Genomic DNA, 13,482 nt, shown 5'->3' with positions numbered 1-13,482 from the left:
GTCCTCTATTGTGCAATCATATTTTGAGCGGATGAGATGAAATAGTTCATATTTACCAGGTGAATTATTGGTATGTTATTAAAAAAAATACAAGATGTGCTAGACATTAACGGAAAACTGATTATGGCAAATGGTGTGGAATATTCCAGGGTGTTGAGTCTGCTAAATATATGTCAAATATTTTCTGTAAAAAACTATTATTAAATGGAGTGCCATTAGAACAGGTGTCAAACTCTTAAGGTCTGCAGGCCAGATCTGGGCCTCCCAAGTTATGTCATGTGGCCCGTGAAGGTTTGCTAAGCTCAACTCCTGGCTAGTAGACAGATGTGTTAGTAAAAAAAATAAAAATACTAGTGCGACACAAATGCAGTGGCCAATGGAATTTAAATAGCATCTTCCCAACCCTTCAGATGAACCTAAAACATTACAAATGCCATTAACAGTTTTATTTTTAATATCAAAATAATTCAGACTGTTCAAACTATTACTTGTTTGTGTTTCTTAAAAAGACCACAAACTATTGATGGTGCCCTTTCCTAAAAAGAAAATATTTTAGCTGGTGATGTTTCATTTTAAGTCATATCAATCTGCTTTTGTTTACACAACATAAATGGTATGTTTTGCATTTTGTTGCATTTTTGGCATATGTTAAAAAACATTCACGATGTGGCCTGCGATGAAAAAAAGTGTGTGAGACCACTGTAAAAAAAAAAAAAAGACAAAAATACCCATTAACATGCCTCGTTTATACCCGAGAGAGAGAGGAGCAATGAGAGGAATTCACATTAGTATTCAAAGTCACATGACTCAATTTCCGTTACTGTGTTGTACATGTTTCTTTCAGAAATGTGCGAATTAAATTGTGTGAAAAACGTATAAAACAGTGAAAATTATATTGTCTGCCTTGGAGTTTGGCACCCCAAACCTGTGATCCAAGATCGCCCCACCCCATCTTGTTCCCGTTTGTTGCTTAGGGGGCGTGGTCCAGTGTGCTCTTTGAGTGACGTAGACTGACGTAGCCACGCAGACTAAAGGGCGCATATTTTCAAAAATGGAGGCGAAGGCAACGTTTTGAGGGGAATACAACAACACCCAGAGTTTGCCCTCTGAGAACCGCTTGGACGGATATCGATGAACGGATTACTTCAGCACATTTTCTACATGCATCGACAACGACGAAAGCACTCATGATGAGCGTTTCAATCGGCGATAGAATTGAGGTGAGTGTCAACGCTAGCATGGACTGGCTATAGCTAGCACGGGCATTCGATACGATAGCTAGATAGCCGAAATGTTTTGTTGCTACTTGTTGCTTACAGTGTCAAAAGACTCAGATTTCTGCTAACACGAATATTCTGGCTGTTGAAGTTAGTTTGGATACAAGTTTTGTTCGTAATTTTAGCGCACCCACCAAAGTGGTTGCTTCTTCCAGTTGAAAATGATTTCGAAAGCAAACTACTGCTGCTACAGTATTGTTTACTATTATCGTTTATGATCAAACATAAAATGAAACTGGGTTGTTTTCTAATGCAAACTAGCATGTTTATTTATTTTTTTTTATTTGTATCTATTTTTTTGCTGTGCGTTGAGTTCACAACAATAGGCCTATATGCCCGGAAAATTAATTCATTTTTATTCGATAATTTTAACTTTGCTTACTACCGTATTGACATTTGTTTTTATTATTCTTAACGTACAATTACACTTTTAGTTATTAATATGAAAGGTGTGTATTTTATTGTTTATTGTGGCTGTTAAATGATAAAACAATTTCTTATCGTTCATTCCTAATATATCCCAAAATTGGCTGTTCAAAAGAGGCCACCAATTATACTGCTATTAGTTATATGCGCAAATACAGTATTCCCTAGCTTATTGATATTCGTAATATTAAATCATTTATAAACCTTTATGCGTATTTCCTGAAAAAGGTTGATCAAAATGGTTAACATTGATGCTACTGTCCAAAATGTTTTTTTTTGGGCGTGCACTGTAAATGGTGTGGGGGCATAAAAACAAATGGGTGAAAAGGTACTGATCCACTACTTGGGTCAATTGGACCCAACTTTTTGGGTTGGTTTGTACAAAATGTGTGATCGTTGTTGTTGCTGCTGTTATTATTGCTGGTCTTATAATATGCTTTGTTGTTGTATGTGTGTGTGTTGACTCCCTGTGCCTGCTGCTTGGAAACGGCTCCAAGTGGCTTGGTTCGCGGGAAGCGCGCGGGGATAATTGCAGGTTGTGGTTGGCCATCTGACGGCGTCAGGTGTTCTTGGCTTGTGCGGCCGTTAAGCATTTGTCTCGGCCGTCAAGTGTTGGCGTCTGTGCTCGGCAGCATGTACCGCAGGATACCCAATTACTTTCACGATCTCAGCTGCAGTGAAGATGAAGAGGAGAGGTTGTGTTTTACTCGGGAGCTCAATATTGAGGTATCATGCTTTTGGTCTCATTTGGATCAAAGTGCAATTTCTACTAAGATCAGGTGCTCTCTTTTGATTGACACTGTCAGAGGGGTATTCGTTTTGTGCTTGTAGATTGGACTTGCATATCTGTGGTTGCGGGTCAAATCCCAGATTTGACCTTCCTGTGTTTGAGTTTGCATGCTCCTCCCGTATCCCAAAAACATTCTGACCTATGTATACTCAGCCGAAAACCGAGGACCCCCGCGTCGAGACATCTTCCAGTATGAATGAAAGCATAATAATAATAAACAGAATGTTGAATGAATTCTTCTTTCAGTGTCAATTTCACAAGTGTATCTAATACAGTATGTGGCTTCCCACAACGAGTACAGGCTACCAGGTCAATATTATTGTGTTACTGTACAGTATTTACAGAATACGTTTGTAAGCTGTTTTGGTGGGTTTGGGTTAGGGTTATGGTTGGCTGTAGGGCTGTCACAATGGCATATTTTTAAAATTGATTATTCCATAGATTTTTTTCCATCGATTAATTGAATAATTTACTATTTGATTTTGCATTAGTGTGTATTGCAAAACATCTTTCCCCCAAATTATGGTTTATTAACCACTTATTGTTGTTAATTTGATATTATTGATTTAGAAAATATATATATTAATGTGGTTTTTGACCACGGGCAGCACGGTGGTTGTGGTTAGCACGTCTTCCTTACAGTTCGGAGGCTCTGGGTTTGAATCTTGGCTCGGGCCATCTTGTTCTTGGGCCTTTCCATGTTCCTCCCATGCTTGCGTGGGTTTTTCTCCGCCACATTCCCACGACATGCCTGTTAGGTGATTGATTGTCCATACAGTATGAATGAACGTCAGTGGGAATGGTTGTTGGTCAGCTGTAATAGGCTGGAGTTTACTCGATGTCCCAATAAGGATAAGAAGAAGGTTTGATTTTTCTTGAGGTGAAAACATTTCGGAGGCCCACTTGCAAAGAAGCGTCCTTTTGAATAATATGCATTTTTTTTATTTTCTCTCCTGTTTGTTTTCTATTCAGGATTTTAAAGTCCTCACCCTCCTTGGCAAAGGCTCCTTTGCCTGCGTTTACCGGGCAAAATCCGTCAAGACCGGTTTGGAGGTTGCCATCAAAACGGTAAGAATGACCTGGCTAATGACAGGTAATTGGCGTTAGCTGTAATGAAAAGTCTAGTCTACAATAAATAACGCACGCCCACACAGCTGTCATCTGAGACTGTTGAGGTCCAATTAGGGCATCATGGCTCCCCGCATGCTCGGTGCTTCATTGTCTTCTTTACACACGACAGATTGACTGTTCAGCACTTCCGTATTCCTGTTAGGTAGCAACTACGTCATCTTCTGTCTCCGTTTGCAGATTGACAAGAAAATGATGCACAAAGCTGGGATGGTCCAGCGTGTGACAAACGAGGTAGAGATTCACTGCCGCTTAAAGCACCCTTCGATCCTTGAGGTAAACGCACCGCGCGTTTTTGCTTTTTGTTAGTGTTGCCGCGGTTACAGGGCACAAACTGTCCCGTGGACTCTTTAGTACTCAGCCAGTATTGTTTTCTTTTCGACAGTTGTCTCTTTTTAATTCAAAGACTTCCTTATTATGATTATGTTTTTTGACCTGCAGGAATACATGTGTTGCATCATGAAAAAAAGAAAGAAAGAAAAACATGACAATAAAAACAAGGACTACTGTCAAGAAGAATTTTCATTTAAAGACAAATCTTTCCAGCTTTCATGTTTGCAGTAGAGGTCACAATGCATCCATGCATCCTATCCCTCTGTTTTTGCTTTTCATTTATTGCGACATTTGCCATTTTGTATATTTCTCAAAGCTAAATTGCACTTCCCATCTGTTTTTCAGCTGTACAATTACTTTGAAGACAATAACTATGTGTACCTGGTTTTGGAAATGTGCCATAATGGGGAGATGGGCCGCTACCTGAAAGAGCGCAAGGTGCCATTTTCTGAGGAGGAAGGTCAGAAGTTTTCTTTTTAAAGCAAACATTCACATTTTTATATCGGGTCCAGTACAGTGCATGGGAAGCGTATCAAGTGCAATGAACTTGTTCGCGCAGCGGCGTGGGATAAGTTGGCAAATAGTGCAAGAACTGATTGTTTTTTTAAGTGTTTTCATACAAATATTATTAGGGTTGCAATTAATGATTATTTTAACAATCAATTAATCTGGCGATTATTTGATCAATTATTGATGAATCAGATTAAAAAACAAAACAAACTCATTTCCAATCCATTATTTCAAATTGGTAGCACAGAATTGGCACAAATGTATCTTAATTATGATTCGGTTACTGGTTTAATCCGTCCATTAAGGCCTGAAGCACCTTTCTAAACCTCTCTCTAAAACTTAAGGTCGTCTTTGGAATCAACCTCGAAAACTTGGAAGTTTTCCCGGAAATTCAAAACCTAGAAAATAATTAATATCTCAGCCCCTGGAGCAGTTAGAAAGATAATAATTCCAAAAGAAATTGAAAACTTACGCATGTGGCTTCCAAACGGGCCCAAGTTTATTAATCATTACTGTTTCAATCGAGGATGTAAAAAGAACTTATTAAAAAAAAGAAAACGACATATACGCTCTCCCGGCTTTAAAGGTAGAAACGCAGATATGCACTCGCGGCCTTATTTGGTTAAGGACGATTCAAAGTGGAACAATGCACAAAAAAAACAGTCTTCTTCATATACGCATGTTCAAACTGTCTCTTTTTTTTTCATGCAACTGTACAAACTCGATTGATGCCTCCTACTTTTCCTGCCTCTTCAATCGTGCCGTGGTTGCCTGTCCACAGCGAGACACTTCATGCATCAGATAGTGAAAGGGATGCTCTACTTGCACACGCACGGTATCTTGCATCGGGATCTGACCTTGCCCAACCTGCTGCTCACCAACAACATGAACGTTAAGATCGCAGACTTCGGCCTGGCCACCCAGCTCAAAGTCCCCGACGAGAAGCACTTCACCATGTGCGGGACGCCCAACTACATCTCCCCGGAGGTGGCCACCCGCAGCGCTCACGGCCTGGAGTCGGACGTCTGGTCCCTGGGCTGCATGTTCTTCGCCTTCCTCATGGGCCGCCCCCCGTTCGACACGGACACGGTCAAGCACACGCTCTCCAAGGTGGTACTCGGGGATTACGAGATGCCCGGCCACATTTCTCCGCAGGCCCAGGATCTGATCCATCAGCTGCTGCAAAGGGATCCCGCCCATAGACCCAGTCTGTCGGCGGTGCTGGACCATCCCTTCATGAGCCAGAGCCTGCCGGGCAGGACCAAAGAGCCCGGCCCGGGTGACGACGGCTCCATGGACAGCGGGATCGCCACCATCTCCACCGGCTGCGCCTCGTCCACGTCCGGCAGCCGCCTCCAGAGGAGAACGAGGCACGCGGTGGGCTCGGCCCTGCCCAACCGAATGGCGGCCGTGGCCACTCTTCCGCTCCAGCCCGCTCGGCCCTGTTTTGAGGACGCGGACCCCTGGCGCCAGCGGCGGCCGCCGGACGGCTTCCACAACGAAGGCGGGGGCAGGCCGCCTCACGGGGGAGGGAGCGAGCGGCCCCGCTCCCACTATCTACATCGAGCCCACTCCTCAGATCGCTTCGGCTCCTCCGGACCACTCCGAATGCCCGATCAGGCCGAGCCGGGCCGGTGTCACTCTGAAGAATCGCTGACAGGCATTGGAAGACCACTCTTCCCCTCGTCCGCCACCCCTCATCCGTTCTCAGAACATGGACAGATACCTTCACCTCCTGTCAAGCAGTCTGCAAAGTAAGCACTCACCCACCAGAAATGTCCCCGCTGACTAGAAGCACTCTGTTTATTCATTTGACGCCTTTTTGTTTTCTAGCTCTGAGTACTTGTTCTCCACACCGACGACACATCCGCCAAACCTCCAATATCAGGACATGGAGGGAGTTACGAACTGGCTCAATAACGATGGTAATCTCTTGATCTTTCCAAATCGTTTTTTAAACAGCGCAGTCTGGATGGATGAACAGAGAGACAGAAGGATGGATGGGAAAAAAAGCAGTTATATTACAAGAATAAATTTACCCACAATAGTTAAAGGGAAGTCAACCCCCAAATTTTCTTGACAATATTTTGTCTCCAGTATAGCTAAGTCAAAGTGTGAAATATAAATCATTGCTCTTCCTTGAGTTTTTTGTTTTTAAAAAGGTACCGGTGTTTTGCATGGACTATAAATGTAAGCCAATGTAGTGATGCATTGGAATCGGAATCGAATCGAATCGTGGGCCTCTGAATCGGAATCGAATTACCCATAGATTCTCACCCCTAATTCTGATTAAGGGAGAAGCCGAAAGGGGAACAACATTGCGTTATTGGAATATTGAGTTAAGCAGCCAAACACACTCGTTTTTAGCCCTCTCCAGGGCCATTTTGTCACTTGCTGTCGACTGAAAATGACATCACAGTTGCTCAGGGCTCAGATAAGGACAAATCACGGTTCACCTGTTTTTTTTAAGATGAGCCATGATTGGTCATTATCTGAGCCATGAGACAACTGTGACATCATTTTCAGTCGACAACGTGTGACAAAATGGCCGCCCCCTGAGATGGACAAAAACGGGCCGATTTGCCTGCTTAATGCATATTCCACAAATGCAATATGAATCAGAAGGCCGTGTTTAGACTAGTGAACATTTTTGCGTTGACTTCCCCTTTAATAAAATAAAATTGTGTAAGCCACCCTAATGAGGACAAGTTTAGAGAAATTAATAAATTAATGATGGTAAGTTGCACTTTCAGCACTGTTCAATGCTTTTGATAATTACAACTTTTTTTCCTTCGTATTTTTTGTTCATCTTCTACATGTCTTCAGCCTGCTAATATTTCTCCCTCAATGCGCTTTGACATCATCTTAGTTCTGCTCACCTTTTGTAAGCTGCAGCATGAAAGGCGGTATATAAAAACACTGGCTTTAAATACTCCAAATAGGGTTTAAAGCAGCGGCTCAAGCAGATCCCGACATAACGCTGTCCTTCCGTTGTCAGGATGCGGTCCGAGGCCCATCGACAGAAGCGCTCACAGCAGCGGCGTCAGTTTCCACAGCGACAGAGGACACGCCTCGTGGACGGAAAAGCCCTTAAACCGGGCCGCCGACCCCCATCGCGGCCTGCATTGCCCCCACCCCTCCGGCCTGGATGTGTACCAGAGAGAGAATATACCCGGAAGCCTCCTCCAGCCTCCTCACTGCTCGTCCTCCCCCTCTTCCTCCTCCACCTCACAGCCGCCCTCGGCCAAATCGGCCGTTGACAAGGAGAAGAAGACGCTGAGAGACCTCGTCCCGCCTCTGTGCGCCTCCAGGCTGAAGCCCATCAGACAGAAAACCAAAAATACCGTTGTAGGTGCTTTCCGACGTCACCATGTCATTTTAGTTGAGTTCACTCAGTTGAGGGGAAGCGTGTCCTCTTCACAGGTGAGCGTCCTGGATACGGGCGAGGTGTGCATGGAGCTCTTAAAGTGCCAAAATGGACAAGAGAGGGTCAAGGAAGTCCTCCGGATTTCCTCTGATGGTTCGATGGTGAGCTCTTTATAGCACAAACATAATTATTTTGTGGCCAAATCTACATTACAAGGCAAATTGTCCGAGGCACAAAGATCTCAGGTGATTTTTTTCAGATCGGGTTGGCCTGAGCACAAAATCGGCAAATCGCAGCTTGTCAGAGAATAACAAAGGAAAGGTTCCCCCACAAAATCTGCTTATAGGCAAATTCACAATTGTCAAACCATGAACACGAAGGGGTGTACTGTATACTGAAAGAGTGGTGCTCTTTACTCACAAATGTAGTTACTCGATGTGAAATCCGAGCCGGAATACCGGCAGCCGAACACAAAGCTGTTATTCCGCTGAATACACATTGCACTTCTAAATCAGATTTTTTTTGTACTCAATACTCCTAAATACTACGCTACCACAATTTGTTTGTTGTTACCTACTCTGTAGGGCTGTGAAAAAAATAATATAACTCGAATAAGTTGGCTACCAAAAACAGGTGGACGCTGAATCTCTGCCGCAACTGTTCTTGGCCATTTTCCACACAAACTGGGACGTATTCAAACTCCCAATGAACATTTGGCAGTCGATTAGCACCCTCTACTGGTGGAAATCGATACAGCAGTTTTGGGGACTGGGAATCAGTTTATTGGGTCTTGCCCAGCGACCCACTCTAGTGAGCTTCGGCTTGGCCGCGAGGTTAGACAGTAAGTATCTAATAATAGATATGTCGCTGGCATCGGGCCACAGCATCATAAGTCACATTTTGGTCAATGTAATATTTTTTCGTGTCGTGTCACACTCGTGGTTGTTGACCAATCGAAAGTGTTGAAAATGGCTCGCTCTCTTTCACAAAGCAATGCTAATGGTTGAACAAAACTTATTTCGGAGGTACAAGGTTTTGGCCCAACGCCAATTGGAATGAAAGTGCCCCCCCCCCAGATAAATCGATATGTACATCCTCTAAATTAGGACGATTGTTTTTTTTTTTACCTTCCAAAAAGTCTGTTATTGTTGAGGGATTACAGTAAGTGAAATTGCAATCCTAATAATCTCTGTTTGAGAATCTCTGTTACAATGTGTTCATTCTTGCAGGTGACAATATACCAGCCCAATGGCGGCAAAGGCTTTCCTGTGCTGGACTGCCCGCCTGCCCCCCCAGAAGATATCCTCATTTGCAGCTACGAGGATCTTCCAGGTGAGAATGTAGTGCAAGCGCATGTTAAACAACCACCTCACTGTGATTTCAACTCAATCCCGTTCACACGTTTGTTTGTGCGTCGCCAGAAAAATACTGGAAGAAGTATCAGTACGCCTGGAAGTTTGTGCAGCTGGTCAAGTCCAAGACCCCTAAAGTGACGCTTTACACCAAGTACGCAAAAGTCATGTTGATGGAGAACTCCCCCAACGCTGACCTGGAGGTCTGCTTCTATGACGGTGAGGCATCAGCATCGAGGCAGCGGCGCTGCCATGGCCGTCATTCACATTCGTGCTTATGCCAGCGGCTCAAAGGGACACCTTTCTGTCTTTTCTATTCACGTTTTCTTCGGTCATATATTACACTGAAACACAAAATGAAAATATGCAAAGCTTGTTTGATATTATTTAAAAATGTTCACGAGCAATGTTGACTCACTTATTTTATGAGGGATCTGCGCATAGCCGAAAATGTAAGGTGCAATGCTCATTTTAAGGTTATGTATTTATTTATTTTTTCCTGAGAAAAGTACTTGTTTAAAAATCCTCCTTCGATGTTTTTAGCGGAACTGTGCCGCTTATTAAAAATTACGGATAAAATTACTCATAAGTGAGACACTGGTCATATAACGGTTTGCATGATGTCAGCGCTTTTAAAGTCAGACGTGGGCCAAAATTGGGCACATTTTATCTGCTGGAAAATGTGACTCGGTGTCTTTTGACCGTGAATCGTAATACGTACACGTTTTTGTCGAACGCGTCGTAGGGGCAAAGAGTCACAAGACGTCGGAGCTGCTGCGCGTGGTGGAGAAGAGCGGCAAGTCGTACACGGTGAAGGGCGAGGTGGGCCTGAGCGGCCTGAGCGCCGAGAGCCGCGTGTACGCCGGGCTGTCGGACGAGGGCCACCGCATGTGTCTGTCGTTGGAGGCCGCCATTGAGGCGGAGGAGCGAATCACACAGAAAGGTCCCTTCTTCCCCATCAGCATTGGAAGGTAAAAAAAAAAAAAAATATATATATATATATATATATATATATATAAATAAATACTTTAGCACAATATGCTAATTTTTTTTAGCATAAATTACATTTTTTTTTTTTTTTAGAAGGACCTGTATATATAGATTGATGGATGGATATAGATAAACAGAGATATATAAATAAATTTTTTTGGTCATTTTTAGGAGGCCCGTCATCCCCGACTCTCCGTTCTCGACATCACTTCCGTCCCAGCCTGCTCCTCCTGATCATGTTTCGCCTCCCCGCCCTCCAAAAATCACTCCTTCGGTGAGTCTCCGGCATCATGTGTAGATAAACGATTGTCTTAAACAACTGCATCTTTCAAGACGAAACACATCCGTGCGTTTAGATGATCTCCTACGACGGCTCCGACTTCACCTCGGCCAGCCAGAGTAAAAAAAGCTCCCCTGCGCGTCTGGACGACCTGCAGAACACCGGCAAAGTGGTGAAGTCCATTTTTGTGCCCAACGTTGGCTGGGCCTCGCAGGTAATAGACGCCCCGAGCCGTTAGTATGAACAACTTGTCAGAGCCGGTCATCCGAATGCCCCGTGTTGTCTCCTCAGTTAACGAGCGGCGAAGTGTGGGTGCAGTTCAATGACGGCTCCCAGCTGGTGGTCCAGGCCGGAGTTTCTTGCATCATGTACACTTCTCCTGAGGGGCGCATCACCAGGTGATGAATGGCAAACTTACTAACTGGTTTACATACAAGCGTTTGAGGGGTGGGCCAAGGAACCAACAATGTAAACCTACTGAAGAGCACGTGTGTGTGTGTGTGTGTGTGTGTGTGTGTTGATCCTAGGTATAAGGAGAACGACAAGCTTCCCGAGCATGTCAAGGAAAAGCTGCACTGCCTCTCCACCATCCTCGGCCTGTTGTCCAACCCGGCAGCTCGTCATCCACAAGCACATTAGCATTTACTTCTTCACCTTTTTGTAAATATCTATGTGTTTATGTATGTGTGATGACTTTCGTCTTCGTTTTTTATTTTTACATGTACAGAGGAATATGGAAAAATATTTAATTTTTATTAAGTGATTCTTTTGTAAAGCAGCATTGTGTTGTAGCTGTCTACTAGCAGTACTATGAAATGTGGCATTCATCAACCAGGGGGCCAATAAATGTCTGTAGGCTTGATTTGCCATTACTGCGCTTCTCTTCGCACCTCATGGATGCACATTTAGAAATTAAATGAAGATTCAAACACTAATAACACCATTCAAAGTGACCCAAAAACACAAAAGCAAGAGAAATTTCCACTCATTTATTTCATCTGTGTGAGTCGACTGATTAAAAAAAAAAAAAGTTTATGGATTCTTTTTCATGACAATGCATACCAAACAACGCACTGTATAAGGAAGCAATCTTAGGCGTATATACACGTACTGTACACGACACCCAAGGAGTAAACATTTTGAAGGTAGAAAGCAGATTTGCTGATCATGATCACACTGGGGTACACGTGACCGCAGGTAGGATTCACCAGTTGTTTTTTTTTTTGTTGTCATGCCTGACACAAAACAAAACGTACGCTTCCTCTAAGCCTGCCTCCTTCAGGCTACTCATTTAAATGAAAGTGAGTATGTAAGTGGTAAGTGTCCTGAATGCTGGTGAGATGATGTGACTTTACAGCAGCGGTGGGCAGTCTTTTCCCGATCAGTCTTTTTTAGGGTCAAACATCCATCCATTTTCTATACCGCTTTTCCCTTATTCCCAGCTGACCTGAGGCAAAATGCAGACTTGACCTCAGGCCGATCGTTGACCTTCGACAGGATGAGGAAAACGAGCTGAGGCGTCGGGGAGCAGACTTAGAGGAAGACACATTTCAAGATTTTGGCCAATTTGCACACATTTATCCCTTTTAACAACACTTGTTCTCCAATTTGTCTTTTTTCAACTGCTCCTCTAGTAAATCAATTTGTTCACATGCTGCCTTTCATAGAAAACATTTCCCCCATAAAAAATAAAAATTCAAGAAAAATCTCATGTCCCACACTTGCTCTTCTGTGTGGGAGTCTAATCAACCAAACCGCCCCATTAAACCAATGTTAGTTATTTAATAATCTTTAAAGTGGTAACGGCACATTTGATCTAAAACAATCAGTGGAATAAATTACGCTCGGAAGGCAGTGAGCATAAAAGGAAACAAAACAAACAAAAAGACAACAGACGCTACCAAGTGCTGTGAGGAATCTCACAATGGAATCCTGCAGGTGGGGTTCATTTTGTGGAAAACAAGCAAACCAAAGAAAGAAGGAACCAAACGGAATGTATTCCTGCGCCCACTTGGTCACGTGGAGATTTCCTCCTCGGCTGTTCAACTCAAGTCTAAAATGTGATGGCACTCAGAAAGTCAACAGTTTATCTCAGTTCAAACGCACGCTCCCTTCCCTCACAGAGGAGTCAGTGGTGTTGAACACAAAACACGCACGCACGCACGCACACATACACAGAAGGGATCATACATTGCACATCTAGTGGCACATCTTTCCCCAGTCTGAAAATGCCGAGCCGGGCGTCACTGCAGCAAAGAATACAAATGACTTCCCAAAAGGTTCACATTACAGTACTGTTAACGTCTCATTGGACAAAAACAACAATACAAAAAATAAAGGCCGAGAGAAAGAGAGAGAGAGAGAGGAAAAAAGCTTTACACCCAATCACCATCATTTAGCAAGAACTACACGGGAAAAAGTTGTGATTAGATATATTACCATTATCATCATAATTGTTATGATTTATTATTCATTGTTATTGTCACCGGTGTGATGTGTGTTTTTTTTTCCAGAGAGGGGCCGGGTGGGTGTCTTCGGAGTCACTGTGAGGAGGCCTTGGTGGCTATGGTGGACACGCAGTGCTGCTGGAAGTTGGGCGACATGGGCGAGCTGCAGCCCAGCCGCTGGTGACGCGCGCCCTTCAGTCCCGCGTCGCCCTCCACCATCCACGCGGGGGCGGCGGCGCTGGCGCTGCTCAGGCCTTTGGGCGGCTCGCCGGCGGGGGGCGGCTCGGGCGGGCCCGCGTGGCTCTGGAGCACGCCGCTGATGTGGTTGAGCAGGTCGCTGAAGAACTCGGGGACGCCCTCGTAACCTGGCGACACGGGCGGGGGAATCAGTTGCAGGCACGGTAACATAGGGACAGACTGACATCAGTGATGAGGCCTGCCACGAATAGCAAAAAAATCCCCAAGTAAGGTGACAGCGAAGCGCTATTTCTTTCTAAATGAAGCTCCTTCAACTCATAATTCCGTGTCACCAAGATGGCGGTAAAACACCTCTTTTGTGTAAAGGAAGCTCCGAAACTCACC

At 44.1% G+C, this 13,482-nt stretch overlaps 2 protein-coding genes across 2 annotated transcripts in view; one reads left to right on the top strand and one right to left on the bottom strand.

Annotated features, from left to right (window-relative positions):
- Positions 1-1,008: 1,008 nt before the first annotated feature.
- On the top strand, positions 1,009-11,315 carry plk4 (polo-like kinase 4 (Drosophila)). The gene is made up of 15 exons (XM_086049288.1): positions 1,009-1,220; positions 3,466-3,561; positions 3,802-3,897; positions 4,300-4,414; positions 5,246-6,218; positions 6,298-6,389; positions 7,463-7,812; positions 7,888-7,992; positions 9,061-9,163; positions 9,253-9,402; positions 9,929-10,154; positions 10,345-10,447; positions 10,530-10,667; positions 10,745-10,851; positions 10,981-11,315. The coding sequence occupies exons 1-15, from the start codon at positions 1,188-1,190 to the stop codon at positions 11,090-11,092; spliced, it is 2,799 nt and encodes a 932-aa protein (XP_085905414.1). The 5' UTR covers positions 1,009-1,187; the 3' UTR covers positions 11,093-11,315.
- A 112-nt stretch (positions 11,316-11,427) lies between these two features.
- The window catches only part of LOC147137487 (inositol-tetrakisphosphate 1-kinase-like), a 36,440-nt gene continuing 34,385 nt past the window's right edge, over positions 11,428-13,482 (bottom strand). The window contains exon 11 of the mRNA XM_086049289.1: positions 11,428-13,265. Coding sequence (XP_085905415.1) covers positions 12,994-13,265 — 272 coding nt within the window. The 3' untranslated portion in view covers positions 11,428-12,993. The remainder of the gene's footprint in view (positions 13,266-13,482) is intronic.

The sequence above is a fragment of the Filicampus tigris genome, chromosome 13 (assembly GCF_054856515.1).
Source record: "Filicampus tigris isolate MCC_2025a chromosome 13, RoL_Ftig_1.0, whole genome shotgun sequence".
In the NCBI taxonomy this organism is placed as follows: Eukaryota; Metazoa; Chordata; class Actinopteri; order Syngnathiformes; family Syngnathidae; genus Filicampus; species Filicampus tigris.
Note: the sequence above shows the minus strand (reverse complement) of the source record. Positions and strands in the feature narration are given on the sequence as shown.